Here is a 27,285-nt window from a genome sequence, read left to right on the forward strand (position 1 = left end):
TTTCACAGTGGGTGTGAGACACTGTGGTTTGGAGGCCTCTCCAGATCTCACACCCACTGTGAAATTTGGTGGATCGTTGATGATCTGGGCGTGCTTCAGCAAGGCTGGAATCGGGCAGATTTGTCTTTGTGAAGGACGCATGAATCAAGTCACATACAAGGTTGTCCTGAAAAAAACTTGCTTCCTTCTGCTCTGACAATGTTCCCCAACTCTAAGGAGTTTTTTCAGCAGGACAATGCTTGGATGAGTTATACAACAGTTAGAATTTTCGCACAGGAGTGACACTTTCTGCAAATAAATGCTCTAAATGACAATATTTTTATTTTGAATTTGGGAGAAATGTTGTCAGTGGTTTATAGAATAAAACAAAATTGTTCATTTTATCCAAACACATACAAGTAAAACCTGAAAAACGGATAGTTTTGCAGTGGTCTCTTCATTTTTTCCAGAGCCGTATATCAAGGTATGGTCATGAAAATCACAGAATAAAAACTAAGAGATTGCAGAACATGTTTTGTTATTACTTTATTAATTATTATTATTATTATCATTATTATTCAAGTTTAGATGTAACAGACATCTTTGCCATCTTTGTTGATTTTTTTGCATGTAAAACCTACGACACAAAAACGTAAAGGTGGTAGCAGAAAAAAACAAAATAAAGAAACAAATCATCTAAACCCATCTTCTATGCAATAAAGTGTAAAAACAAGAAACAACATTCTAAAAATGATGGTTAAAACATTTACGAAAACATTTGCCTTTTTTGCCATGTCCGTGTCCACACTGGCTGAATGGCATCTTCTTGGCACAGATCATTCTTTCTGTCCACGGTGTTTCTTTGTCTTGTCCTCATTATAGCCATGTTCACTCCTGCTAATTATTTTTGCAGTACCTGTGTATAGCATGCTAATAACACATTTAACAGTATCCTCTTTCTTCCTTGGCAATAAAACAGAATAATTGAAGTGCAAGCGTTAACATATTTCAAATTAAAACTTCGCAAATTGAACACAAAAAGAAAAATAGTTCCTTATGTTATTCGGTATCATATGATAAATGCACCTGTGAATTTATTACTAATATTACAGTTTTTTGTTTTCCGAGAGGCATTTGCAGTAAAGCAGCATTGTAAGGCTATGTTGAGTTCATCGCTACTTCACACAAATCCTTGTTTGTGAATCCCAGGCAGACTCTCGTTTCGTTCCCCGCTGCTCATGTATAAATAAGTATGTGTATCTAAGGATGGACAGTTTAGATTGAACTCATGCTAGACGCAGCAGCAGCAATGGGTGGACGTACACAGTACGCACACACGAGAGAGAAAGAGAGCGAGAGGACAGAGATAGAAACAGGTTTTTGGGGGAGTGTTTTAGAGGCTAAATACGTTGTCTACAAGCAAAATACAAAACAAGCTACAGAGGGGTAATGTTGCTGTGTGATAACTGTGTGGAAGTAGTATTTGTTTTGTCGCTCAAATGGTATTAATCCATCTACATCCTGTCAATTACTTGGATGTGTTATACAACAGCTGATTTGATGGGAAAAGCATTCAACACTGTTGATATTCAATGACTTATTTCCGTCAAAAGGCACCTGTTTCACCTGTCTATGGAACAAGTAGAAATTCATGCTATGTTCAAATTAAGTCCTTGAAAATAAGACTTACTAAAAACCAAATATTAGAGTATTATGTCAATTTCAATTTAATAGAGATACAAAAAATGGGCTTTGTGTACGATATAGTCAGTTGAAATACCTGGACGGGAAAACCATGATGTCCAAAGCTATAATGCTCATAGAACATGATTTATGACCAAGCTACATCAGCTTCTCTTAAAAAAAATACATACAGGATGAACAAAGTCCAATACAGAGCATTTGTAGACTATAAAGCATTACAATGTGTACGAGAAGGAGCATACAAAGAAAGAAAGACATGGAATGGATAGTGCCTCTCTGTGGCATTCAAACAAACAGAAAAAAATACTTTGACTCCATTTCATCTCCCATTCAACCTTCTGACAAAAGGCCTCTGTTCTTTTTAACGTGATCTATCGTCCTGTCCTCATGAGAGAAAAATACTAAGAATTGCAGGCATTTTGCTTCATTACCTTGTTTGCTACATTTGCAAATGTAAACAGTTTTGCAGAGCCAAGCTCGTGGCCCTTTACTCAAATGGAAAGTCAATGTTGCATATCAACATACCAGGTAGAAAATACTTTGTACAATATATCAGGCACTGATATTATGCATTTTTCATATTAACAACATAGAAAAAAAATATGTATTTATTATTTTATTTCCTTCCCAAATGTCTTTAGTGATATAAGGTTTGCATCCTAGCAACTTAAAATGTCGAGGGGAAATTCTGTGACAATAGTTTTCCCCAAAAAAACTAACAAAAAACAAGCTGTAGCCATAACTAAAATACATTAAAACATAAGACACTTAGATGGATGTTAAGCAGAGACCAATGCGACTGAAACCACTGCAGGCTATGTTTCTAAATCAGTCACGTGCGTTCCCTGAGGACGTTTATTTGAGGACAATCCAATCATTAGTCATCGCTCTGCCCATCCATCGGGGATGAGATTATGACAGACGACTGACATTTCCCATTTCCTCACTTTACATATCAATTCACACATCCTCATTCTGTACGGAACATTGAATCAACCAGGTAAGAGAACATTGATGAGTAGCACAACCAACCCACTGAATAATAAACCAATCCCAAAAACTCGTAGATGTACCTTGTTGTTTACTGAACTGCCTTGTCAAAGTAACACTTCTGAAGAAAAAAATTAACAAAAGCAAAAAACACAAAACACAAATATAAGCGGCTACTTGTGGTACCATTTTCCTCAAAAGCGTTTCCTTTACAACAAAAAAAGAAAATAGCAAATCACTTTTTCTGTATTAAGTCCAATATAAATGTTTAAATGATATTAGTTCCCTACACTGGCTGCGGAGGCACAGAAGCTATCATGGCGCATTTAGCAAAAAGTCTCATTCAATCATTACAGTACGTTGTTTTTGTCCGTAGAGTTCTTTTTCATACTGCTATGCTTGTGCTAGGATTCCAAGTCTGTGGGGGGCACCAAAATCACACAGAGTCCATTGGAGCATCGGCCTTAGTCTCAGCTTCGACGGTGGGCCGGTGGAGCCCTCGTTGTATATGTGTGGTGAAGTCATACTTGTCTACACAGGAGTGCAGGCAGATGCTGCACTGGAAGGGCCCTCCGTCGGCGTGGCAGCTCATGTGTAGGGCGTACATCACCTCATCCAGGAAGACGATGCCACAGTGGATGCACTTGCAGGTCAGGTCGTCCTGCGTGCTCTGGTCCACCCTCTCCGGCTTAGCTGCAACGGCTGGGGGAGGAGGAGCTGGCTGGGGCGATGGCCCCTCTTCTACTTCCTCCTTCTCCTCTCCTCTCTCATGCTGCTCTCTCTCTTTCTCTTTCTCCTTCTCTACTGGGGGGACAGTGGGCATGGCCCGTGTGTCGGCGCTGCTAATCCTCTCCTTGGCAGCGGCGGTGGAGCCGTTGGCGGTGGGGGCCGGTTTGGAATGTTTGATGGCCAGGTCGAGAGGGATGTCACTCTCGGGGCCGGCGGGGGGTGGGGAAGGGAAGTGTGAGGGCAGGCTGAAGGTGGAGTAAGGCACAAAGCTTTGGCAAGGGTTGGGCAGACCAGGCATGTGGCCTAGGTAGTGTGGGTTGCCCGGCACAGACATTTTATACTTAGTCCAGAAGCGCAGCCAGTCGGCCTCGCTCTGCAGGTCGTTGTGGATAAAGGGCAGGCTGAAGAACGGGTACTGGTACTTCTCAATGGGGCTGCCTGGTGGCGAGTAGCTAGCCTGTTTGGAAGGGCGCATGTACTTCTCGATGGGGCTACCCCTCTCGGAGGCCGAGCCGCCTTTCCCCTCCGAGCCCATGTGATGGACCCCGGCTGAGCCCACCCCGTTCCCCTCCGCCCCTCCCTCCGCAGGGTTCTTGTTGTGTATGTGCAAAGGAGGCATACGCTTGTGGATCTCTAGGGTCTGGCTGACCAGGAAGGCATGGGTGGAGCGAGGGCTGGGGTGGCCTTTAGCCCCAGAGGAGCCGTAGGCCTCGTACTTGCCCAGGGCGTTCGGAGGATCCCCTCCGCGAGGAACGGGCCCTCCATCTGAGCCTGGCCCATCCTCTCCCGGCCGACGCTCCAGGGGACTGCCATTAAGGCGCTCCTCGCTGTTGATCCGCTGCTGCTTGGAGCCCACAGGTTCGGAGGGCAGAGGATCGGGGTTGAGGCGCTTCCGCGTGCGTCTGCGGATGATCTGCTCGCCGTTGTTCTGCTTGATGATGTTCAGCGGCCGTGGAGTCTGGTGAGAGACAGATATAAATTTGATTTATTTATGTAGTGAGCCATACATAAAAAATGTAGCTAAAGATGTCCCTAAATAAGAAAAGCGATCAGCTAAGCAATTTGACAGTAGGTGTAATTACACAACATATTACGCCACGAAAGTGATCCCAGGTTACTGCAATATAAAAAGCATCAGGACTCGGCGAGTTAGGCTCTAGTCAGTAAAGCTTAATCCTGATAGTGACAGATCCTTTTCCCTCCAATTGCTCCCCCTCCCCCTAACCCACATCCTCCCTCTGTAACCCGCCTGCACCCTCTGCTCCCCAGCCGTCACCCAGTCACAGCTGGGCAGACAGGAGACGCGAGCGCCTGACCTCCATCTAGCGCTGGCACACAGACAGGCCTTGCCCCAGGGCAGCTCACATTGCTTATTAGAGCCCAATAAGGGGATAAGACACTCCTGTAAATACTGCTGTAGTGTTGGTGTATTGCAGATGGCATGCAACCTTTTAAATGGTAACACATTTACCGCAAGATCCACAAAATAATGGATGGAGCCTACAGTATTCTCTCATTAACTGGCCAATTCATATTTGTAGCCACCAGGCAAATAGTAATCATTAAATTCAGTGATTACTATTGCAATATATTTTTTGAGCGTCAAGCTTAAGGTCATCAGTTATTCATCATTTCTGTGTTTGCGTGTGATATGACATCCCTCAAGCAGTGACTTGAAGATACAGAGACATCTAATATAATTTGGGAAATCGAAGCAAGAATTCTGTCAGTCTACCTTTAGGACATGTTTGAAACGGAGGAGCAAAATGAACATTCTTGCCCTCATTTATCATCCAGGCCTTTCCTTTCTTTCCTGTTCTGTTCCTTTCTTTTTTCCTCTCCTTCATGTCATTCTGCCACAGGTAGAGTCTGGCATTCACAGCCAACTCCTGCCGGTGACACTTCACACGGAAATGCCGACGGACACGTTTTTATTAAAACGTTTCACCCGCTTTCCATTGAAATTTCCCAGAAATAACTGGGAGCCCAAACTAATAGGTGCATGGAAAAAAACTAAAACAGAGGTGTGGCCATTTTTATTCCATCGATTTGCTCCCTACACATACTGTATATGCATACGAAGAAATGGCCAGAAGAGAATCTGAATAAAAGGGATCAGATTGACCCTATTGCAGACTGACTTATAGGTGTGAAAAGTCCCTGAGGAATCAATTCCACACCGTACCGCTGCCTACCTCCTTATCTTTGTGATAGAGAATCCGTTGACATGTTCCCGGAGAACGGAAACCAATCAAAAAAAGGGGGGAGACATGAAAAAAAGAGGAAAGAAAGGTTTGATGGCACAGGTTGATAGGAAGAAGGGACATTCACTTTTTTCCTTTAAGGCTAGAACACTCTTAGAAAAAAGGTGCTATCTAGAACCTTTAATGATTATTTGGCTGTCCTGATAGGAGAACCCTTTGAAGAACCCCTTTTGGTTCAACGTAGAACCCCTTTGGGTTCCATGAAGAATCCTTCCCACTGAAGGTTTTACATGGAAACCAAAAGGGTTCTACCTGAAACCAAAAAGGTTTCTACCAGGAACCAAAAAGGGTTCTCCAATGGGGACAGCCAAACAAAGAACCCTTTTGGAACCCTTTTTTCTAAGAGCATACAGATGTATGATTTTAATTTGATCACTCTGTTGTTGCTGATAATTTTCCTGAATAGCAGGAAATGAAAACACATGTTTTATTCAAGGTTTAAAAAGGCTTCTAAAGTTTGTAATTTCCACTTTAAAATGTCAAACTTGATATGTATCAACCCCTACAACAAATGTCATCAATCATAATCCACATAATAATTCACATTTCCTGTTGCTGCAGGATTCATTTCCTGCTGTAGCAAATTGGCTCAAATTAAGATCCTACATTTCCCCCTCCTTCCCCCTCAATGAAAGTACGGCTATTTATTCAGAAACATGTAGGCCCTACACCAGTGTTCACCAACCGGTTAATCTTCAAGGCATTCCTTGGCGATCACAAAGCATTTCTGTAGAAAAGCCAATGATAACGCCTCGATCCCACCTATAGTGTCATTGCATTTTGGTACACCAGATGGAACGCTGCATTTCCCTTGCAGCATTGGGTTGCAGAAGCAGTTGCTGGCCAATTAAAAAAGTCAAATCACTGTGCCTACAGCTAACATGAGTGAGCCTAAGTGAGATTTCATAACTTTTAAAAACATGACAAGAGAGAGACTGTCAAAGAATACAGCAAACAGCTACTGTTTTTATGAGTGAGATCATGTCTAAGTTTTGATTCAACACTATTTTTATTCAACACTATTACAAAACATAAAACGTGCTTCTCCCTACTTCCACTCAAGATGTAGTTGCAAATAAATGGGAAGCCAAGTGTATCGGTAGCCCTGCATTTTTATTATAATTAGCAGCTTGTCTTGTCTATTTTAATATCGACTAATATTTTACTTTTTCTGGTAATAGGAACAAAATGAATTTGTGCATAAGGCGAATGCGGTGCGACTCGAGTTTCGCCATCAGGTGGAAGATGGTGGCCCCTCTCTTTGGTTAGTCTCATCGGAGGAAGGAAGGAGAGAGCAGGGGCCGTGAGAGACGGAACCTCTGCTGCTCTCTTCCACTGAGTCTAACTCCATGTTCAAAACAACTGGGAACTCGGGAAAAAAACAAGATCCAACTGGGACAAATCGTTTTGAATAGTCATCCAACTCGGAATTATTAGCAAATTATTTAATTTTATGCTCAGCTGTTCCTCGCAAGTGCTACACCAACTGATCAAAGCTTAAGTTTGAAGTATAATATGGTCTGGGAAGAACAATATTGGCAGCCCAGGCATATAGCCAATATGCTGTGATAGTGTATTAGGCCCACTGCACAAACCTCATTCCTAGAGAACTGTTTTTATTAGGTTACATTTTTTAAGTCGTGTTAAAAAAAATAAAAAAAAGATCTCGGCTTGCTCTTTGACTGCGAAAGTGATCTTGACTCAGAAATGTTTGGTGACCTTTCACCCAACACTCTGGCTCTGGCTCCATGAAAGGATAAGGAAAATAGTATTTTCCAGGAACAGTTGTATCAGTCATACACATCTTCCATTGCTCTATTACAACACTTAATTCCCTACAGGGAATGAAAGCAGTGGAAGTTTCCCCCCTCCTCCCCCTCTCTCTCGCTGTCTCACTCTCTCTCTCTCTCTCTCTCTCTCTCTCTCTCTCTCAGCCAGATGTCAAGACTGTCTGTCTAGAGCAGCAGGAGAGGAGAAGCAGAGGATGATTCAGACCAGAAGAAAGAGTGCCCTCTGCTGACTGGAACATTCTGAAATGTGTGTCCTCCCCTCTCTCTCTCTCTCTCTCTCACTCCATTGCTCTCTCTCTCACTCTCTCTCTCCCTCTGCTTTCTTTCAATCGTGTTTTCTCTTTCTCACTTTCTGTTCCTCTCTCTTCATCTCTCTCTCTTTTCTCTCTCTTTCTGTCTCTCTCTCTCTATCTCTCTTTATCACTCTCTCTGTCTCTTTCTCTCTCTCTTTCCCTCCTAAAAAGTTACAGACACACAAAAATCATACCCCCAAGACATGCTAAGTTCTCACCATTGCAATAACAGGCGAAGTTTTCATTCTTTGGGCTACTTTAATACACATTTAAGTGAATTTGTCCCAATATTAAGTGCATTTGTCCCCCTTAAAATGGAGGGACAAAAAGTGCTGTAATTTCTAAACGGCCCACCCGATATGATTGAAAATACCCTCAAATTAAAGTGGATAGTCTGCAATGTAACCTCATTGTCATTGTATCATTTCAAATCCAAAGTGCTGGAGTACAGAGTCAAATCAACAAAAAATGTGTCACTATCCCAATACTTTTGGAGCTTGCTGTATGCTAAGGGCATTTTCTGCAGACAGATCAAAGCTTAACTTCTTGGTGACAGGGGGGCAGTATTGAGTAACTAAGGTGCCCAGAGTAAACTGCCTGCTACTCTGTCCCAGATGCTAATATTATTATTAGTATATTATTATTATTCTATATTATTATTAGTATTTGATAGAAAACACTCTGAAGTTTCTAAAACTGTTTGAATGATGTCTGTGAGTATAACAGAACTCATATGGCAGGTGAAAACCTGAGAAAAATCCAACCAGGAAGTGGGAAATCTGAGGTTTGTAGTCTTTCAACTCTTTGCCATTCCAATATACAGTGTAAATGGGGTCATATTGCACTTCCTAAGGCTTCCACTAGATGTCAACAGTCTTTAGATCATTGTTTCAGGCTTCTACTGTGAAGGGGGGCTGAATGAGAGGGGATTGAGCCAGGTATCTGGCAGAGTGCCACAGGCTCGTGGCGCGCAGTCACGAGAGAGTTAGCTCTCGTTCCATTGTTTTTCTACAGACATAGGAATTCTCCAGTTGGAACATTATTGAAGATTTATGTTAAAAACATCCTTAAGATTGATTCTATACTTAGTTTGACAAGTTTCTACGGGCTGTAACGGAACTTTTTGAACTTTTTGTCCGACGTTCGGCTGGACCTGAACGCGTTTTTGGATTTGTTTACCAAACGCCCTAACAAAAGAAGCTATTTGGGCATAAATTATGAACTTTATCGAAAAAATAAAACATTTATTGTGGAACTGGGATTCCTGGGAGTGCATTCTGATGAAGATCATCAAAGGTAGGTGAATATTTATAATGCTATTTCTGACTAATGTTGACTACACAATATGGCGAATATCTCTTTGGCTGCTTTGTTGTCTGAACGCTGTACTCAGATTATTGCATGGTTTGCTTTTCCGTAAAGTTTTTTTGAAATCTGACACAGCAGTTGCATTAACCTGTTAAGGTATAGGGGGCAGCATTTTCACTTTTGGATAAATAGCGTGCCCAATTTCAACTTCCTGCTACTCATGCCAGGAATATAAGATATGCATATATCTTATATAGAAAACACTCTGAAGTTTCTAAAACTGTTTGAATCATGTCTGTGAGTACATTTACATTACATTTAAGTCATTTAGCAGACGCTCTTATCCAGAGCGACTTACAAATTGGTATAACAGGCAAAACCCAGAGGACTAACCCTGAGGAATATCCTCAACCAAATTCCAAAGACGGGTGACATCCAGTGGAAGCGTTTTTTATTTATTTTATTTTTTTACTCTGACTGTTCCCTGATATGTCTTTGCCATGGGATATTTCTTAGGAACCTGTTTTCAGTTCCTACCGCTTCCACTGGATGTCACCAGTCTTTGGAATTTGGTTGAGGTTATTCATTTGTGCAATGAAGAAGAAGCACATCCAGGAACAACGTTACACTATTGAGAGTTAAAAGGAGCATGGTAAAAAGGAGCATGGTTTGTTTACTTCCTGTATTGAAAACAGATTGTGCCGTCTACAATTTGATCGATTATTAACGTTTAAAAGTAACTAAAGTTGTATTACAAAAGTAGTTTGAAATATTTTGGCAAAGTTTATAGGCAACTTTTGAAATATTTTGTAGTGATGTTGCGTTTTTTGGAAGCTGTTTTTTTCTGGATCAAACGCGTAAAATAAATTGACATTTGGTTATATATGGACGGAATTAATCGAACAAAAGGACCAATTGTGATGTTTATGGGACATATGGAGTGCCAACAAAAGAAGCTCATCAAAGGTAATGCATGTTTTATATTTTATTTCAGCGTTTTGTGTAGGGCCTGCAGGGTTGAAATATGCTACTCTCTTTGTTGACATTGTGCTGTCATCAGATAATAGCTTCTTATGCTTTCGCCGAAAAGCCTTTTTAAAATATGACATGTTGGCTGGATTCACAATGAGTGTAGCTTTAATTGAGAATCTTACTTGTGTGATTTAATGAAAGTTAGATTTTTATATCATTTTTTGAATTTGCCGCGCTGCATTTTCACTGTTTTTTTTTCTTCAAGTGGGACACAACCGTCCCCTATACCATAAGAAGTTAAGGAGAAGTATATCTCTAATTCCATGTATAACACTTGTATTTTCATCAACATTTATGATGAGTATTTCTGTAAATAGATGTGGCTCTCTGCAAAATCACAGAATGTTTTAGAACTACTGAACATAACACACCAATGTAAAATTAGATTTATTTCTATTAATATGCACTTTATCGAACAAAACATACATGTATTGTGTAACATGAAGTCCTATGAGTGTCATCTGATGAAGATAATCAATGGTTAGTGACTAATTTGATCTATATTTCTGCTTTTTGTGACTCCTCTCTTTGGCTGGAAAAATGGCTGTGTTTTTCTGTGACTTGGGGGTGACCTAACATAATCGTTTGTGGTGCTTTTGCTGTAAAGCCTTTTTGAAATCAGACACTGTGGCTGGATTAACGAGAATTGTATCTTTAAAATGGTGTAAAATACTTGTATGCTTGAGGAATTTTAATTATGAGATTTTTGTTGTTTTCAATTTGGCGCACTGCACTTTCACTGGCGGTTGGCGAGGTGGGACGCTAGTCAAAAGTATAGACTACAGATTGACAATAAAGGCCACAGACACAGCAAGGTGGATGGAAGACACAGACAGAAGAAAGGTCATCTTCATTCTCCCATCATCTTTACCTTATGTTTCTTTCTGCAATAGTTACGCATTATTACCTCTCTTACAGGATGTGCTGTTTCCATCCATCTAAGCAACTGTTCAACTCCAATACATATTCATGCATGCATCTATTTCCATACTGTTGCTGTGTCTGTCTAGACCGTCAGTTGTCTCCTGCTGTTTTGGCTCATCTACTACAGACAAAGGCCTACACAATACAAAAGTGTTGGCATTTGCAGACTGTACTGTACAAATGGATAAGCTTCAATAAGCTAGCTACCTTTCTCTATGCTGCCTCGCTCTTCAACAAGCTACTGCTTTCACCATAGTCTGTGTCCCAAATGGCACGCTATTTCCTATATAGTGCACTCCTTTCGACCAGGGCTTTGGTCAAAATAAGTACACTATGTAGGTAATAGGGTGCCTTTTGGTGCGCCACCTCTCTCTGTCACCAGCAGCAGAACTTTTCAAAACGTCTCAGGAGACTGTTTCGAGTACGCCGTTCATTGGTTTCTGTCAGCGTGACCAACACAGGAGTGCACTTTGGCAACGGTAAAGAGAGACAGACTCTTCAGACAGAACAAAGTAATGCTGCCACTTCGATACGTTTTTACAACCCGGCATTTGACACACACACACACAGGGCATACGCTCCCGCTGCCCGTCAAGTCCTATTATTAGAAGATAAAACCAGAGAGTCATTTATTGTTGCAATGTGCTATTGCATAAGGAGTCCGGAACTCCATTACGGCCCACTACAGCACCGGTTTATGAGGTGCTATTATGGAATTATTTCTGTACAGCGTATAAAACTTTTATTCAAAAGTATAAAAATACTACTGCCATTGGCCGATGAACACGCCTGCAGATGAAAACGTCTTCATCACTGATTAATTGCAGCCACCAAAGGACCTCTTAAAAGACAAGCGATGGTGATGTTCTGTTAAAAGAGGCCCTCGCTACACTGCTGCAACATCCAGGTGGTTTCCGGTGAGGACTGAACGAACAAGCGCACATGTGGCTATCATGAATCAGTCCCCACTGGGAGGATGGGAGGAACGCTCGCCATTGCCAAGAACAAACAAACAATCTCAGGAAAACAGACAATCCAGACTCGGAGTGTTGAGCAAAAGGATGGGGAACCCGGCGGACTTGGAATCCCCTCCTCTCCATATCATTTGTTAGCAGCTAGTGGAGCAGGAAGAGTTACGTATACAACCCTACCTGATGGTCCACTGAAGTCTACCTCCTCACTAACAACTAGCAAGGAGCATTGACAACTAACATATAAACAAGCCCAAACAACAGGCCAGTTCCTCCACTGTAGAGTCTACCTTCTCGCTAACAACTAGCAAGGAGCGCTAACAACTAACACATAAACAAGCCCAAACAACATGCCAGTTCCTCCACTGTAGTCTACCTCCTCTCTAATAACTAGCAAGGAGCGCTAACAACTAACACATAAACAAGCCCAAACAACAGGCCAGTTCCTCCACTGTAGAGTCTACCTCCTCTCTAACAACTAGCAAGGAGCGCTAACAACTAACACATAAACAAGCCCAAACAACATGCCAGTTCCTCCACTGTAGTCTACCTCCTCTCTAATAACTAGCAAGGAGCGCTAACAACTAACACATAAACAAGCCCAAACAACAGTCCAGTTGCAGCATGCAGGTCCAGAGGCACACAGAGACGAAAGTAACAGATTATGAGTATCACTACGTCCCCAATGGCCCCCTATTCTCTACATAGTGCACTACCACCCATAGGGCTCTGGTCAAAGGTAGTGCACTATATAGGGAATAGGGTGCAATTGGGGATATCATGGCGTCAACAACAGTCATTTTCATCATGTCTGAAGGTGGATCAATATAACACCAACTTAACAGTGCATCTTAAGAGAAAAAGAGGACGAAGATACAAACTTCCACTAGTGCACAAACATAATTGTATGGATTTCTACATAATAACAACTAATATCAGACGTTTTTCAATGTATGCTTTAAGTTTAAGCATGCACTACAATATAAATTATATATGATACCCAAAGAAACTGTCTTTCATAACACAAAACCCCAGCTGGGTCAAGCTACCTACAGGGAGTCATCAGTTTAAGTTTCAGTTTGAAGTTTTACTAGTCATATGTATGGGAATAAGCATGGTATACAGTACATCGTCCAACAAAATACTTACTCGCAGGTTCCTTCACGACAATGCAAGAACAATAAGAAATAATCAAATATACGAATATGAACAGAAAGTAAATGGCTCAGTAGAAAGAACAAACATTTTAATAGAATATAATAAACATTTTAGTTAGGTTCTATCTAACCTAACAAGAGTCAGGGAAGTGTGTGATCTTAGGAAAAGCTCCCTCTCGCTCTCTCACCCAATTCCCCTCTCTCTCTCTCTCTCTCTCTCTCTCTTTTCCTCTCTGTCTTTCCCTCACCTCTCTCCTTCCGTCTCATTCTCTCTCTGTCTCTGACTGTGGTAGGCCTGGTCTGCTGGACTGGAGCTGGTTTAGACCACCAGGTGGCCTGGCCAGTGAAAGGGCCTCTTGTAGCAAGGCTCTCTGGAGCCTGGCTCTCTCTTTCTCTCCCTCTCTGGCCCAGTCGACCACACCGACTCAGGGAGCCTCCTGTGTAGGTCCCCCCCACCACCCAGGCAGCCGGCCCAGTCGCCTTCAGGCATGCAACACGGCCTAGAATATGCACTATACACTGGACTGGCGGACTCTGTGGACTCTAACCCAGTCGTAACCGAATTACCAAGATTAAACATAAAAATGTTAACGTTGAGTGACGTGCGGAGACAAAGGCCTCCTTGTTTCCGAGGGGTAATTCCTCACATGATGTCACATTTGCCTACCCATATGTTTGCCCAGACACTATTTCATTTCAAAGAGCATTGAGAAGTACGTCTTGGAAGGTTCCAGCCCAGGCCGTGCTGGTTTACTCACCAGAGAGAAAAAAAATACAGTTTGTGTATTAAAAACCAATATTTCATTCTGAAAGAGGTATAGGGCCTGTGAACTAAATCCAGTTGTAAAATCCTCAATGATTGAGAACATTGACCTATTTCAGGATAACATGTTGAAGTCTGTTACACAATGGCAATCTCCCCATATCTACAGAATTATAATAATAACAATCCCATTCGGGATGTGCATCTTTCCCTTTCAAGACGATTAGATACATATCTAGATACATGGACTCTGATACGATACATGAACAATACTTTTAGTTTGAAATGATTCGGTGCGATTCGGTATGATTAGAGAATGAATCGATGTGATTTGGTTCGATGCGATTCGGTGTGATTAGAGAATGAATCGGTGCGATTTGGTTCAATGCGATTCGGTATGATTAGAGAATGAATCGATGCAATTTGGTCCGATGTGATTCAGTATGATTAGAGAATGAATCGATGCGATTCTGTTCGATGCGATTCAGTATGATTAGAGAATGAATCGATGCGATTTGGTTCGATGCGATTCGGTATGATTAGATAATGAATCGATGCGATTTGGTTCGATGCAATTCGATGCACTAACATTTGTTGTTTAAACACTCATTTCCCATTCTAAAATAAATCTGCTGCTGATGGAGCTCATGAGCTGTGTGTGTGTGTGTGTGTGTGTGTGTGTGTGTGTGTGTGTGTGTGTGTGTGTGTGTGTGTGTGTGTGTGTGTGTGTGTGTGTGTGTGTGAATGATGTATGTCTATAGTGTATGTCAGGGGTCATCAACTAGATTCTGCTGCGGGCCGATTTTTGGGTGAGCAGATGTTCAGGGGGCTGGACCATAATTACAGATAATTTGTAGACTGCAAATTGACTGCAAGAAGCCCAAACAGATATAGTATTTGACTAAAACAGAATAATTTCACACCTTGATTACATTGGTATCCAATCACATATATCTCTCTATTATGCGAGGGAATACTTTGGAACAGATTTGTAAAAAATGTATCCGTTGGAGCTGATTTGCTGGTGTGTTTAGTCTTTTATGTCCAACAACAAAGAAATTATGATAATAATAATTGTGGGGGCAAATAAAATCACCTGTGGGGCAAAGTTGGGAACCCTGGTGTATGTACTGTGTCTGTGTGCAAATGGTGTATGTCTTTGGTGTAGGTACTATGTAGGCACCTGATCAGAGCCATAAGTGAGACTAGGCATCTACTATCACCACTATCTGATAAGGGGGAGAATGTAGCCTATGTTTTTTTGTCCCCCAACTTTGGTTCTGAAATCACCTTCACCCACTAATAGTTTTTTGCAGATTAAGCTTTTACTGCAGTGGGCTAAATCAGAGTAACACAGAGTGTTTCTTGGTAGTCTTAAACACATCTACTTTGAAACAAAAGAATACACCTTTGTTTATTTTTATTTAACCTTTATTTAACTAGGCACCTTACTGTACCATGTCAGATATACACTGAGTGTACAAAACATTAGGAACACCTTTCTTATTTTGAGTTTCACTCCCCATTTTTCCCTCAGATCCGCCTCAATTCATTGGGGCATAGACTCTGAGCAAGGCAGTTAACCCACCGTTCCCCGGGCGCCCGAAGACGTGTATGTCGATTATGGCAGCCCCCCGTACCTCTCTGTTTCAGAGGTTGGGTTAAATGAGGAAGACGCATTCAGTTGTACAACTGACTAGGTATCCCCCTTTCCCTTTCCTTTCTACAAGGTGTTGAAAGCATCTATCCACAGGGATGATGGCCCATGTTGACTCCAATGCTTCCCACAGTTGTGTCAAGTTTGCTGGATGTCCTTTGGGTGGTGGACCATTCTTGATACACAAGGGAAACTGTTGAGCGTGAAAAATCCAGCAGCATTGCAGTTGTTGACACACTCATACCGGTGTGCCTGTCACCTACTATCATACCCCTATCATACCCCTTGGGCATCAGGGTAGCCTAGTGGTTAGAGTGTTGCACTAGTAACTGGAAGGTTGTGAGTTCAAATCCCCGAGCTGACAATGTACAAATCTGTCGTTCTGCCCCTGAACAGGTAGTTAATCCACTGTTCCCAGGCCGTCATTGAAAATAAGAGTTGGTTCTTAACTGACTTGCCTGGTTAATTAAAGGTAAAATAACACACATACACAATCCATGTCTCAATTGTCTCAAGGCTTAAAAATCCTTCTTTAACCTGTCTCCGCCCTTCATCTACACTGATTGAAATGGATGTGACATCAATCAGGGATCAGAGGGTCCACCTGGTCAGTCCATGTTATGGAAAGAGCAGGTGTTCCTAATGTTATTTTCAACTCTATGTAGAGTTAGAGTTTTTATCCCAATATTACACTTTATATACATCACAGAAGACTGAAATATAATACAACCGTTTGACATAGAAACACCAGATTTTTTATATACATATATTTTTACAATGTTTATTAATTATGAAATTATGAAAAATATGAAAACCGTTCCACCCATGAGGCCAGTAGAGGGCGATTTGGTCATTTGAGGTAGTAATGTATCAATATTTATCAATTAGAAATTAGCTATGTTATAGCCAATGAATATATAGCACAACTTTGGATTTCACCCCTATCTCAAAATCGAATGGTTTTGACCGTTTGGATGTTTTAAGTGAGCTTCTTTTCTACTCTCGCTTCGGTCATGCAGTGCGCCTCACAAAGTAATTGCTGTCCCCGTTATGAAATTATCAACTTTACTCTGTATATCTAAAAATTACCATATACACTGATTGTTTAAAGAAAAACTACCAAAACTATTGGTGAACTATCAGCATGGACAAAGTATGAACGTAAACAATCTAAATTAAATCTATTGTAAGCCCTGTTTAGCAGGCATAGCCAGAGGAGAGTTGTGTCTCCAGTAGCTTACTTTAATTCTGGTAAAACACAATTTTCAACCGTGCGTAGATAACAATAACCTAGCCAACAACATAGATTGTCGCTTTACTAATGAAGCCTAATATCACACAAGCCATTTAAGCATTTGAATGCTGTAGGTGCAAATGTGCAAGATTATGGCTATTTAGCATTGGTCAGCGTGCGAATCTGGGCACAGTGCGCAGACTGACTAGGCCACCGATATTCCCAAAATGACTTTTAGATCAATGAGGCTGAGTTCGACACTGAAGGAGAGGACGCATCAGTTTTCAGAAGGTAGAAAGAAAGTAATTTAGTGAACTGGCAATTTGTAATGTATTAATCGATTTTCTGACCAATGCAAGCTACATTTAGATTGGTTTGGGGTCCGTGGATCGATGCAGTCATATCTTCAAAATTTGAATTGGGGACCATGCATATCGGTGAATCGTTACATCCCTAATTCCCATCATGTTTATTTTTCTCCATCTGTGTGACACCACAAAGTGAGGTCACAGCCCTTGACTGAGAGAATGTGTGTGAACAGATATGGAGAGGGAGAAAGAGAGAGAGAGAGGAGGGGGGAGAAAGAGGGAGTAGACCTATCATACCTATGTGATGTATGAGCCTGCATGTGTGTGAGAGGAGCATGTGTGAACTTTAGGGTCAGATGTTTTGGGATCTGTGGGTAGCTAGGGAATTCTAGGCTAGGCAGGATTACTCCCAGATCACCATTAGCAGGGCTAGGGGTGAGAGTGCATGGGGGCACCCCTTATTCCCTCCTCCCCCAGGCCCTGAGAGGAGCACCAGTCACCTGGGGAGGAAGTGGGGTGGACAGGCTAGAATGGCTACAGTGTCCTGCTACCATTTACTTAACGGCTATTTTATTTTAGTGGGTGGGCTGGAATAGCAGGTTGCCCTCCTCTCCCCTCCCCCTGATAGACACACACACACACACACACACACACACACACACACACACACACACACACACACACACACACACACACACACACACACACACACACACACTCCTGTATTTTTCCAAGCTCCCCCCGCCAGCCTTACTGAGTGGAGCTTCTGATAGAGGCCACACGCGTTGCACACATATCCCCCGTTGGCATTCTTCCTCCACAGCGAGGTCTTGGTGGTCAGACAGTTGGCACAGAATACCCCTGAGCCTCGTCGTCTCTGAAAGCCAAATCAAAAGAGAGAGAGAGAGTCAGTCAGTCAGTCAGTGAGAAAATGGGTGCAAAGGGGAAGGTAAATATAAAGAAAGAAAGAGAGAGAGAGAGAGAGAGAGAGAGAGAGAGAGAGGAGGAGGAGAAAAAAGATTGGAGCGGAGAAACATCATATCATCATCTGGGTTCATTGTATGAGTGTGGCAGGCAGTCACACACACACACACACACACACACACACACACACACACACACACACACACACACACACACACACACACACACACACACACACACACACACACACACACACACACACACACACACACACACAAACATACACACTGCCCAATCAGAAGGTCAAGTTGGGCAGTGATAAATAGAACCCAGCTGATTCTCTCACTAATTAACTTTAGACTGATTAATGAGTCCGGTAAGATACCACTGAGTCTGAGACGACACCTGACCACTTCACTCGACAGAGATCAGCCTTAATCGCCTGCACAACTATGACAAGCTGAGGATGAGACCTTTTTAGGAGCCTAATTTTCATTCTATAATCTTCACGTGTGGCACTGATTGTGTAGGAAGCAATTCTGAGCCCATTTTCAAAAATGTAAAAACATTTTGTCTTTACTACATTTCAATTATTTTCTTTTAATGCCCTCCTTAACCATATTATTTCAAAAAGCCTAATATTTTTTTTTACATTTACTTAACTAGGCAAGTCAGTTAAGAACAAATTCTTATTTTCAATGATGGCCGAGGAACAGTGGGTTAACTTCCTTGTTCAGTGGGAGAACAACAGCTTTTGTACCTTGTCAGGTCAGGGATTTGATCTAGCAACCTTTTGGTTGCTAGTCCAACGTTCCAACCACTAGTCTACCTGCCGCCCCCTATCCTATCCTAGCGTTAAATAACAATGTGCTGACCCATAAGGCAAATACAGAAAAGCATGTCTAAATCATTGGAGTGTCCAACCTTATCAAATGCAGAAAAACATATGAACTTAACAAGTGGTCGGTCCTGCCATGCATGTGATCCGCAGCGCGGCTAGCCGGCTACATTGGCATTATCTAGATTAAGGGGCCTGTAAATGCCATTGTGCCATTTATTTAACTTCCGAAATGTTGTGTAGGGAGTCATGTCCTCTTCTCGCCAGAAAAATACAATTGCTCCTAATTCTCCTCTGATACATTTAGAATGGAAAGCTTTTCTACGGACATAATATTGGCTACAAATCCAGAGAGCTTTCTTGGCAGAGAAAGGATACTTGATTCATCGGGTGTTTCACAATGTATCAGTAAAAAGTTCTGGTGAGTAGCCAGTTCCCTATAGGGTAATTTTCCATCCAGATGCAAGCGCTATCGGAGGCCCATCATCAGCTAAACTAATTATGATCTCGCATTTGCTGATGCCTCCTCACTCTAAAGTTTGACATCAGACATAAATCATAGATACAAGGAAAATGAAAAGAAGTGAAAAGGAATGAAGGGACGGTACCAGGGCGCGGCCATAAAGAGTAAAAATTACAGCAATAATGGAATGAGATGGGAGACATGTTTTTAGTGGGCTATCAGCAAGTGCAAAGTCGCTCTAACAATTAGCATTTTCAATCACGGAACACAATTTGCGCTCTACACGGCTGCTTGTGCTCCAATAAAATAACTCTCCCTAAAACCATCCTTCAAACTGAAACACCAAAATGACAGATTCAACATTTCAGAATGTATTATTCTTAAGTGTGAAAATACAATCAACATTTACAATCAATTCAAATTACAAAATTAAAGTGTCAATCTTGAGTTGAACAATTACATCTATTGAACTATTACAAATGATTACCTGTTCAAATTAAATGAGTGTAGGCTATAGTTAGCAAGCCGTCGCTTTTGGACGTTTGAAATATGCCTTTGTCAGCCGCCACCCCCCAAAAAACTACCGCACAGCACTGTGCTTAAACTCAGCGCCACGGAAGTTCATCATTCTCGAGCAAGAAGGGAGAGTACTTGATGATACTTAATGGAAACAACGCATTGTTTTGAATTATTTTAGTTTGAAGCCTTCCCCACACCATCGCCCGAACATTAACAACTCAGAATTTATACCTAAACTTAACCCTTTGAGTTGTTTCTGTTTCAACCCTGTAACCACATGGAATTAACCCTGAAACCACACGGAATGAATGGTTCATTCACATTCATCCAATTAAGGCAAATTCCGAACAGTTTGCTAGCTCGACCACGCAAATATGTGCTACAGAACACCATTACGCTCAAATAAGAATGATTCTCTTTGTGGTATACTTAAAAATGTTTAAAAAAATATATGCTTACAAATTATGGGCTAATCTATGGTTAGGATTAATGCTTAGGCTACTCCCACAGAAGAAACCTGGACACAGAGGGGAACAAACACATTCCAAATCCCAAGGAGTTTTTATGTGGTTGCCACATGGCTGGAATGACAGGTATGATTGATTGATTGATTTATTCTTTCCTATCCTGTTCTAGCGTTACAAGCTAAACACTGTGTCCATCATCATCCCTGTGTTTTCTTCCCCCTCCAGGCTCATGCCCGAACCCCGACTGCCTCGGCCAAATTACTCACACGTGTTTTGCTTAGAGTCACAGACACTTCCAACAGCTGGAAAGTGTAAATGTTTACACGTTGAGCACAGCTCGAGCTGATAGCAGTCCTTTTTGTCTCGCTCAACCTGTATCTCCTTCTCCTTGCCTCTAGACAAGTTGGGCTTTGACCAACAAACAACAGCTATGACTGGCACATGGTTTATGAACTGATACACAAAACGAAGCCTGATTCAAAACTTCAGGGTTTTAGACAGAATCATTAGATCATTTGTTTTGGTATTGTCCACATGCAGCTTGTTTTCGGTCGCAGGTTCAGGAATGGCTGAAGAAATGCAACATTTATCTGGAACTAACTCTGCAAATAGCACTGCTGGGTGATTTAAAAAGTCATAGTCAATCGATCAATAATACAATAATACTCTTAGCAAAAAAAAATACCTTTAATTTACAATTTAGAAACTATGAGAATAGAATTGTGAAACATCACAGCACAGTTGAAAAATATATGGCAAATAGATGGATGGTGTTCAGTGATTTTTGGGAGGGGTTGAGCGATGGGACTAAAAGGTGGGACTAAAAACAACAAGATAAATCATGTAAAATATACTGTGTCCGTAAAATGTATAAAGGTTCAGAACTTTTGTGAAACAGCACAAATAAAAAATATATGGCAAATAGAAATCAAAACTGGATGGTCTTCAGAGATAGATGGGAGGGGTTGAGGTTAGCTGACGGGGTTAAAAACAAAGGAAAATATATTTACAAAAAATATACGGGGGATTGGAAATGATGCAGACAATTACATTGATGGAAGCCCAAACTATCTGCAATATTAAATCTGTTCTACCCCCTAAAAAAACAGTTAAGACTTGTAGTGAATTGTAGACATACTTTGCCCAGACTGATAGCTAGGCTACCATATAAAAGTCAATCAGAGACATCAGACAATATGTCTTCCTCTTCCAAGTGAAATACTCTCCATTTATTCAGCGAGTAGAGCAGCCAGTGGTGGAGCTCGGTCCAAGGTAATCTGAAGTGACATTTTACAACAAGTGGCCTGTGGCTCGACCCGCAATGAATAACCTGCAACAGTGGTCTGCTGAACTGTAATCAATAGAGCAGGCGACAAGATCTACTGAATCAAACAAATACTCACTTCATACATAAATGATAGCATTTAGAAAGTACAACAAATGGGTCGTCTTATAGACCTATTAACACTACTACACATTGACATAAAACATAAATGCAAATATATCTGAAGAACACAAAACATAATAACACACGCACTCTACAAGTACATTGTAATATTGTTATATTGCTGTATTATGGATTTTGTATTGTAGATACACTATACAGTGCATTCGGAAATATTCAAACCGCTGCACAGCTATTTTCACGTCTCTCCAGAGATGTTAGATCGGGTTCAAGTCTGGGCTCTGGCTGGGTCACTCAAGGACATTCAGAGAATTGTCCCGAAGCCACTCCTGCATTGTCTTAGCTGTGTGCTTAGGGTCGTTGTCCTGTTGAAAGGTGAAACTTCACCCCAGTCTGAGGTCCTGAGTGCTCTGGAGAAGGTTTTCATCAACAATGTCTCTGCACTTTGCTCTGTTCATATTTCCCTCGATCCTGACTAGTCTCCCAGTCCCCGCCGCTGAAAATCATCCCCACAGCCTGATGCTGCCACCACCATGCTTCATCGTAGGGATGGTGCCAGGTTTTCTACAGACGTGACGCTTGGCATTCAGGCCAAAGAGTTACATCTTGGTTTCATCAGACCAGAGAATCTTGTTTCTCATGGTCTGAGAGTCCTGTAGGTGCCTTTTGGCAAACTCCAAGGAGGTTGTCATGTGCCTTTTACTGAGGAGTGGCTTCTATCTGGCCACTCTACCATAAAGGCCACTCACCTCCCTGACCAAGGCCCTTCTCCCACAATTGCTGTTTGGCCGGGCGGCCAGCTCTAGGAAGAGTCTTGGGGGTTCCAAACTTCTTCCATTTAAGAATGATCAAGGCCACTGTGTTCTTGGGGACCATTTGCACACACTGTATATACTTTTTTTTCCTATTGTGTTATTGACTGTACGGTTTTTTATTCCATTTGTAAATCTGTGTTGTTGTTTGTGTCGCACTGCTTTACTTTATCTTGGCCAGGGCGCAGTTGTAAACGAGAACCTGTTCTCAACTAGCCTACCTGGTTAAATAACGGTGCAGTTTCTTTTTTTAAAGTAAAAATACTCCAGACATTTGGAATACTTCCCCAGAAGTATGTGCCAGGACCAACATAAATGTCTCGGAGCTCTACGGACAACTCCTTTGAACTCAAGGCTTGGTGGGACCTTGTCTTTCCAAATCATGTTTTTTATAATTTTACAAAAAAGAAGATATATTTAAAAAAAAAAAGTAAAATATAAATTAGCAAACATTGTCATTACGGGGTATTTGTATCTAATCCATTTTTAGAATAAGGCTGTAACGTAACAAAACGTGTGCGTATGTGTCTGGGGAGTGTCTCTCTCCAGTAAGTTCAAGTGTCAATTACTCAGGAAAAGCAACAGAAAAAGCAACTGTTCTTGTTTTGTCATTATGCGGTATTGTGTGTAGATTGATGAGGAAAATGTTTTATATAATACATTTTAGAATAAGGCAGTAATGTCACAAAATGTTGAATAAGTTAAGAGGTCTGAATACTTTCCGAATGCACTGTATATACAAAAGTATGTGTACACCACTTCAAATTAGTGGTTTTTGCTATTTCAGTCACGCCCATATCTGACAGGTGTATAAAATTGAGCACACAGCCATGCAATCTCCATAGACAAACATTGACAGTTGAACGGCCTTACCGAAAAGCTCAGTGACTTTCAATGTGGCACCGTCATAGGATGCCACCTTTCCAACAAGTCAGTTTGTCAAATTTCTGCCCTGCTCGAGCTGCACCGGTTAACTGTAAGTGCTGTTATTGTGAAGTAATAAAATACTTATGCAAAAATACACCAGGAAAAATAGGTAGTGGATGTTGAACAAATACTTGTTCTAGTTAATTTGAGGTTCCAGCTGTCCATACCATGTACCTTATGAGCTCATGTTCCTAGCAGTTTACTACTGCAGTTTCACTAATCAGGCCCAATCAAGTCATGTCTGCAGTCCAGTGTATAGCATGTCATTATTTCCAGTTGTGTTGGTAGGTGGCTGGGACCGGTGGGGGTTTTGGGAATGTGTGTGTGTGTGCGCGCGAGTGCGTGCGTTTGTGCGCATGCACGAGGAAGTGTGTGTGTGGTGTGTGTGCGAGAATGCATGCATGTGCGTGTGTGTGTCCGGGGGGGTCTCTCTCCAGTAAGTTCAAGTGTCAATTACACAGGAAAAGCAACAGAAATAGTCCACCCTTGTCAAATGGCTCACAGTTCCAGACTTCCTTTTCAATTATCATCTAGGTCTGCTATGCCATCTGTAAAAACGAAGCCATACCTAGACTTGCAAGGTTTGGCCTCTTTTTCTTAAAAATAAAATACTTTTATTTTTAAACAGCTGCAGCCTGGATGACCTAGGCAGCTCTTAGGACAGAGAGAAGAAATAAGAAATGACAGAAAAAGAAAGCTCTGATTGTCTTTGTTTTCCCTAAGTGCAAAAGGACAATTTCTCTCTCTCCTGCCACGTATCAGCCGGGCGGCGCTGCCTTGGCGACTGCGGTGATGTATTGTTTTTTTGCCATGGAGCGAGAGTGGTCCTTGTTTCTCTACTGACCTGCCTCCGTTCATCACTGTATCTGGTCCTCACACTGATCCTGCTATCTGGGATCTGTCGGCCGCCCTGCGAGCTACCATGCATTTATACTTCACGCTGCACAGATGCTACTGCTTCTGCTACTGCTGCTGCTACTGCTGCTGGTGGTGCTGCTGCTGATGCTGTGTAACTTAGCCGTATAAATAGAATATATAGCATGGACCTCCCAATTCAAGTCAACGATGGCATAATTGGTGGACTGGCAGCCATTGAGAGTGTACCCATGAGTTTACCAGTCAAATTGCCAGAGTTAGAGGTTCCAAGCCCTTTCTAGAGATGCTAATTTATTTGGACTGGGAAAGAACAGCCACCAGCTACCATACCATCCACCTTCAACCAAATATGACCGGCATCAACCCTTCAACAAATATTCTGAGCTGCAGTACAGCAGTAACAGACTCATCCATAACACTATGGCAACACTTAACTTACAGTGAATACTTGAATTATCTAAGTTCCAAAGTATGATATTCCCTGTACTGCACAGCGGACTGCATGAAACTAAATACAAAAACCTAGAGCAACAAGCATGAACGGGCCATGTTATTAGTCCAGATACCTGTGATAAATGACTCTGACAGTGTTGTGCACTATCGGTAGGTACTGTAGGTGTTGCATGTGAATTCTGTTTGTCTGTGATTGATTATTAATGCCTTCTGTTCCGTCAGCGTGCCTAGAGACGCCACCCACTCTTTCCATCCTCCCAGTGAGGGGAATGTTGGATAATTAGACCTGGAACCGTAATTACATGTATTTATTTATCCGGCCAGGTGAGGGGAGTGGGCGAGGACTTTCCACCCAGTGCCCACCACTTCATCATGTGGTTTCATTTCAGTTATATTAGTACCAATCATTTATTTAAGTTATATTAGAATAAAAAGTTAATTCAGTTATTTAAGCAAATCCATTTTTAGGATTGAAAACATCCACTAGTAATTAGTAATAAAACCATACAGATTCTTACCATAGTTGTGAGCGGCAAATAGTGAGAGAAAGAGAGAGAAAGAGAGAGAGAGAGAGAGAGAGAGAGAGAGAGAGAGAGAGAGAGAGAGAGAGAGAGAGTGAGAGAGAGAGAGAGAGAGAGAGAGAGAGAGAGAGAGAGAGAGAGCTAGCTTGTGGTCTAAATCGACTGCTTATAAACAAAGCTCTTGAAATGAAATTACATTTAATTCACTTAAGTAATCTGCAGGGGCACTTACATTAAATAACAATTATTTAATCAGCTGCGGGGAAATTAGGTGAACCCCTACTGACAATTTCAATTTCTGAAATCCTGCGTCAACATTTTGGGCTTGGGCGCTAGCATCTCGTTGCCTTCAGCGCACATCTGGTTACAATTCCAGACATATCGAACCATCAAGTCCTATCTTGCTAGGAGGTTATCCCTGGTTTACGCAAATCCAGTGTCTCTCACTAAATTGCTTCCCTAATTGTATAATTTGGTTTGAGTTGAATAAATTACGTTTAATATATTCCTGCAAGAGGTATTCCTCGCCAGAATCTAAAAAGAGGATATTGGGAGGTCACAGTAATAAAAGGAGAACACTGGGAATACACTTCCTTGGTTGCTCTCCAATTTGCTGCTAACACACTAGCATGTGCATACACACACACACACACACACACACACACACACACACACACACACACACACACACACCCTCACTGCACTGTGGCGAGGTTGAGCTCACACATTATTAGAGTGCAATGGAAGCCAGTTCCACTCTTAAGTTCAGCAAACTCTCTTTGAAAAAAGTTCTGACACAAAATGACAGGATAGGAGCGTTACATCAACCTTACACACCAAACCAGACATTTGCCTTTTCTTTTTCTGCCCTCATTCCCTTTTCTATTTTTTTGCCCTAATGCATATTGGTGATCTCACAACGCGGCCTCTGTTCCCCCTATTTTAATGAAAAATACAGTACGCAGCTTGACAACAGACGTAATAGCTATAAATGTCGAGAGCCAGGCTAACCCACAGCAAAATGCCTGTAGTCCTCTGCTAAATAGACCATATATATACTCCCCGTAACATATTTGATTAACTAAACTGATCTTAGCTGAGGAAAAATATCCCATGTATTAATGAGAGAGAACCGTTGTCATCGTAAATAAAATGTTTGTCATATCTGCACCAGCTCCCATTCTCCCTATAATTACACGCCAATGTTTTTGAGGCCATCTTAAATCCTTCATCTTGCTCTGATGAGGCCACATCAAGACATATGAAAGAGCACAGATCAAAGGAGAGTTGAGTATCTGGAAGAGGGACACAAGTCTATCATTATAGTTTAACCCTAGATGCACACAGAGCCATATAACAGACATCTACAGTATCATAAATAGCACATGTTCAGTACAATAGTAGCAGTGTACAATAAGCTGATGTGAACCAGGACCCAGTAGTGTAGAGAGCAAAAAATGAAAGCTTCTTCAATGTGAAAAAAGGACGGCTTATGCACACCACTATAATCAATTCCTGAATGGGAACAATGCCCTGTTTTTCCATCTAGCCCTTTAGCTAAATGCATTTTCCTTTTCACCCTTCCCCTAGTCTCAATGTATTGTCTGTCTCTGTGTTATCTGTGTCCTGTGATATGAAGGGTCCTTTTGAGAGGCCAGTTCTGAGGAGGGAGGACGTATCCTGGCAGGATGACAGAGGGGGCAGGAAGCTACAGTGTGGTTGGTACAATGGCTCTCACCACTAACTGTCTCACCTGTCACCTTGTGTCACTGCCATCGCCTGTCACTCCCGTGCTGTGTGTGGCTGTGTGTGACAGTGTGTGGCACTCCAACGGTGGGGATACGTGGCACAGGCACAATATAATCTCACCTGGGGGACAATGGAAGTCACAAGACAATGGGGGCCTTCCGTGGAAGGAGGTTGGGAATGCAATGACATCAACACATTCTGAGGGAGCTGTGACCTCGACCCGTGTGA

General features: G+C 41.8%; 1 protein-coding gene across 1 annotated transcript in view; it reads right to left on the reverse strand.

Annotated features, from left to right (window-relative positions):
* Positions 1 to 510: 510 nt before the first annotated feature.
* LOC135549699 (zinc finger transcription factor Trps1-like) overlaps positions 511 to 27,285 on the reverse strand; it is a 176,641-nt gene continuing 149,866 nt past the window's right edge. The window contains 2 exon segments of the mRNA XM_064979924.1: positions 511 to 4,360; positions 17,858 to 17,980. Coding sequence (XP_064835996.1) covers positions 3,110 to 4,360; positions 17,858 to 17,980 — 1,374 coding nt within the window. The 3' untranslated portion in view covers positions 511 to 3,109.

This window comes from Oncorhynchus masou, chromosome 12 (assembly GCF_036934945.1).
Source record: "Oncorhynchus masou masou isolate Uvic2021 chromosome 12, UVic_Omas_1.1, whole genome shotgun sequence".
NCBI classification, from domain to species: Eukaryota; Metazoa; Chordata; class Actinopteri; order Salmoniformes; family Salmonidae; genus Oncorhynchus; species Oncorhynchus masou.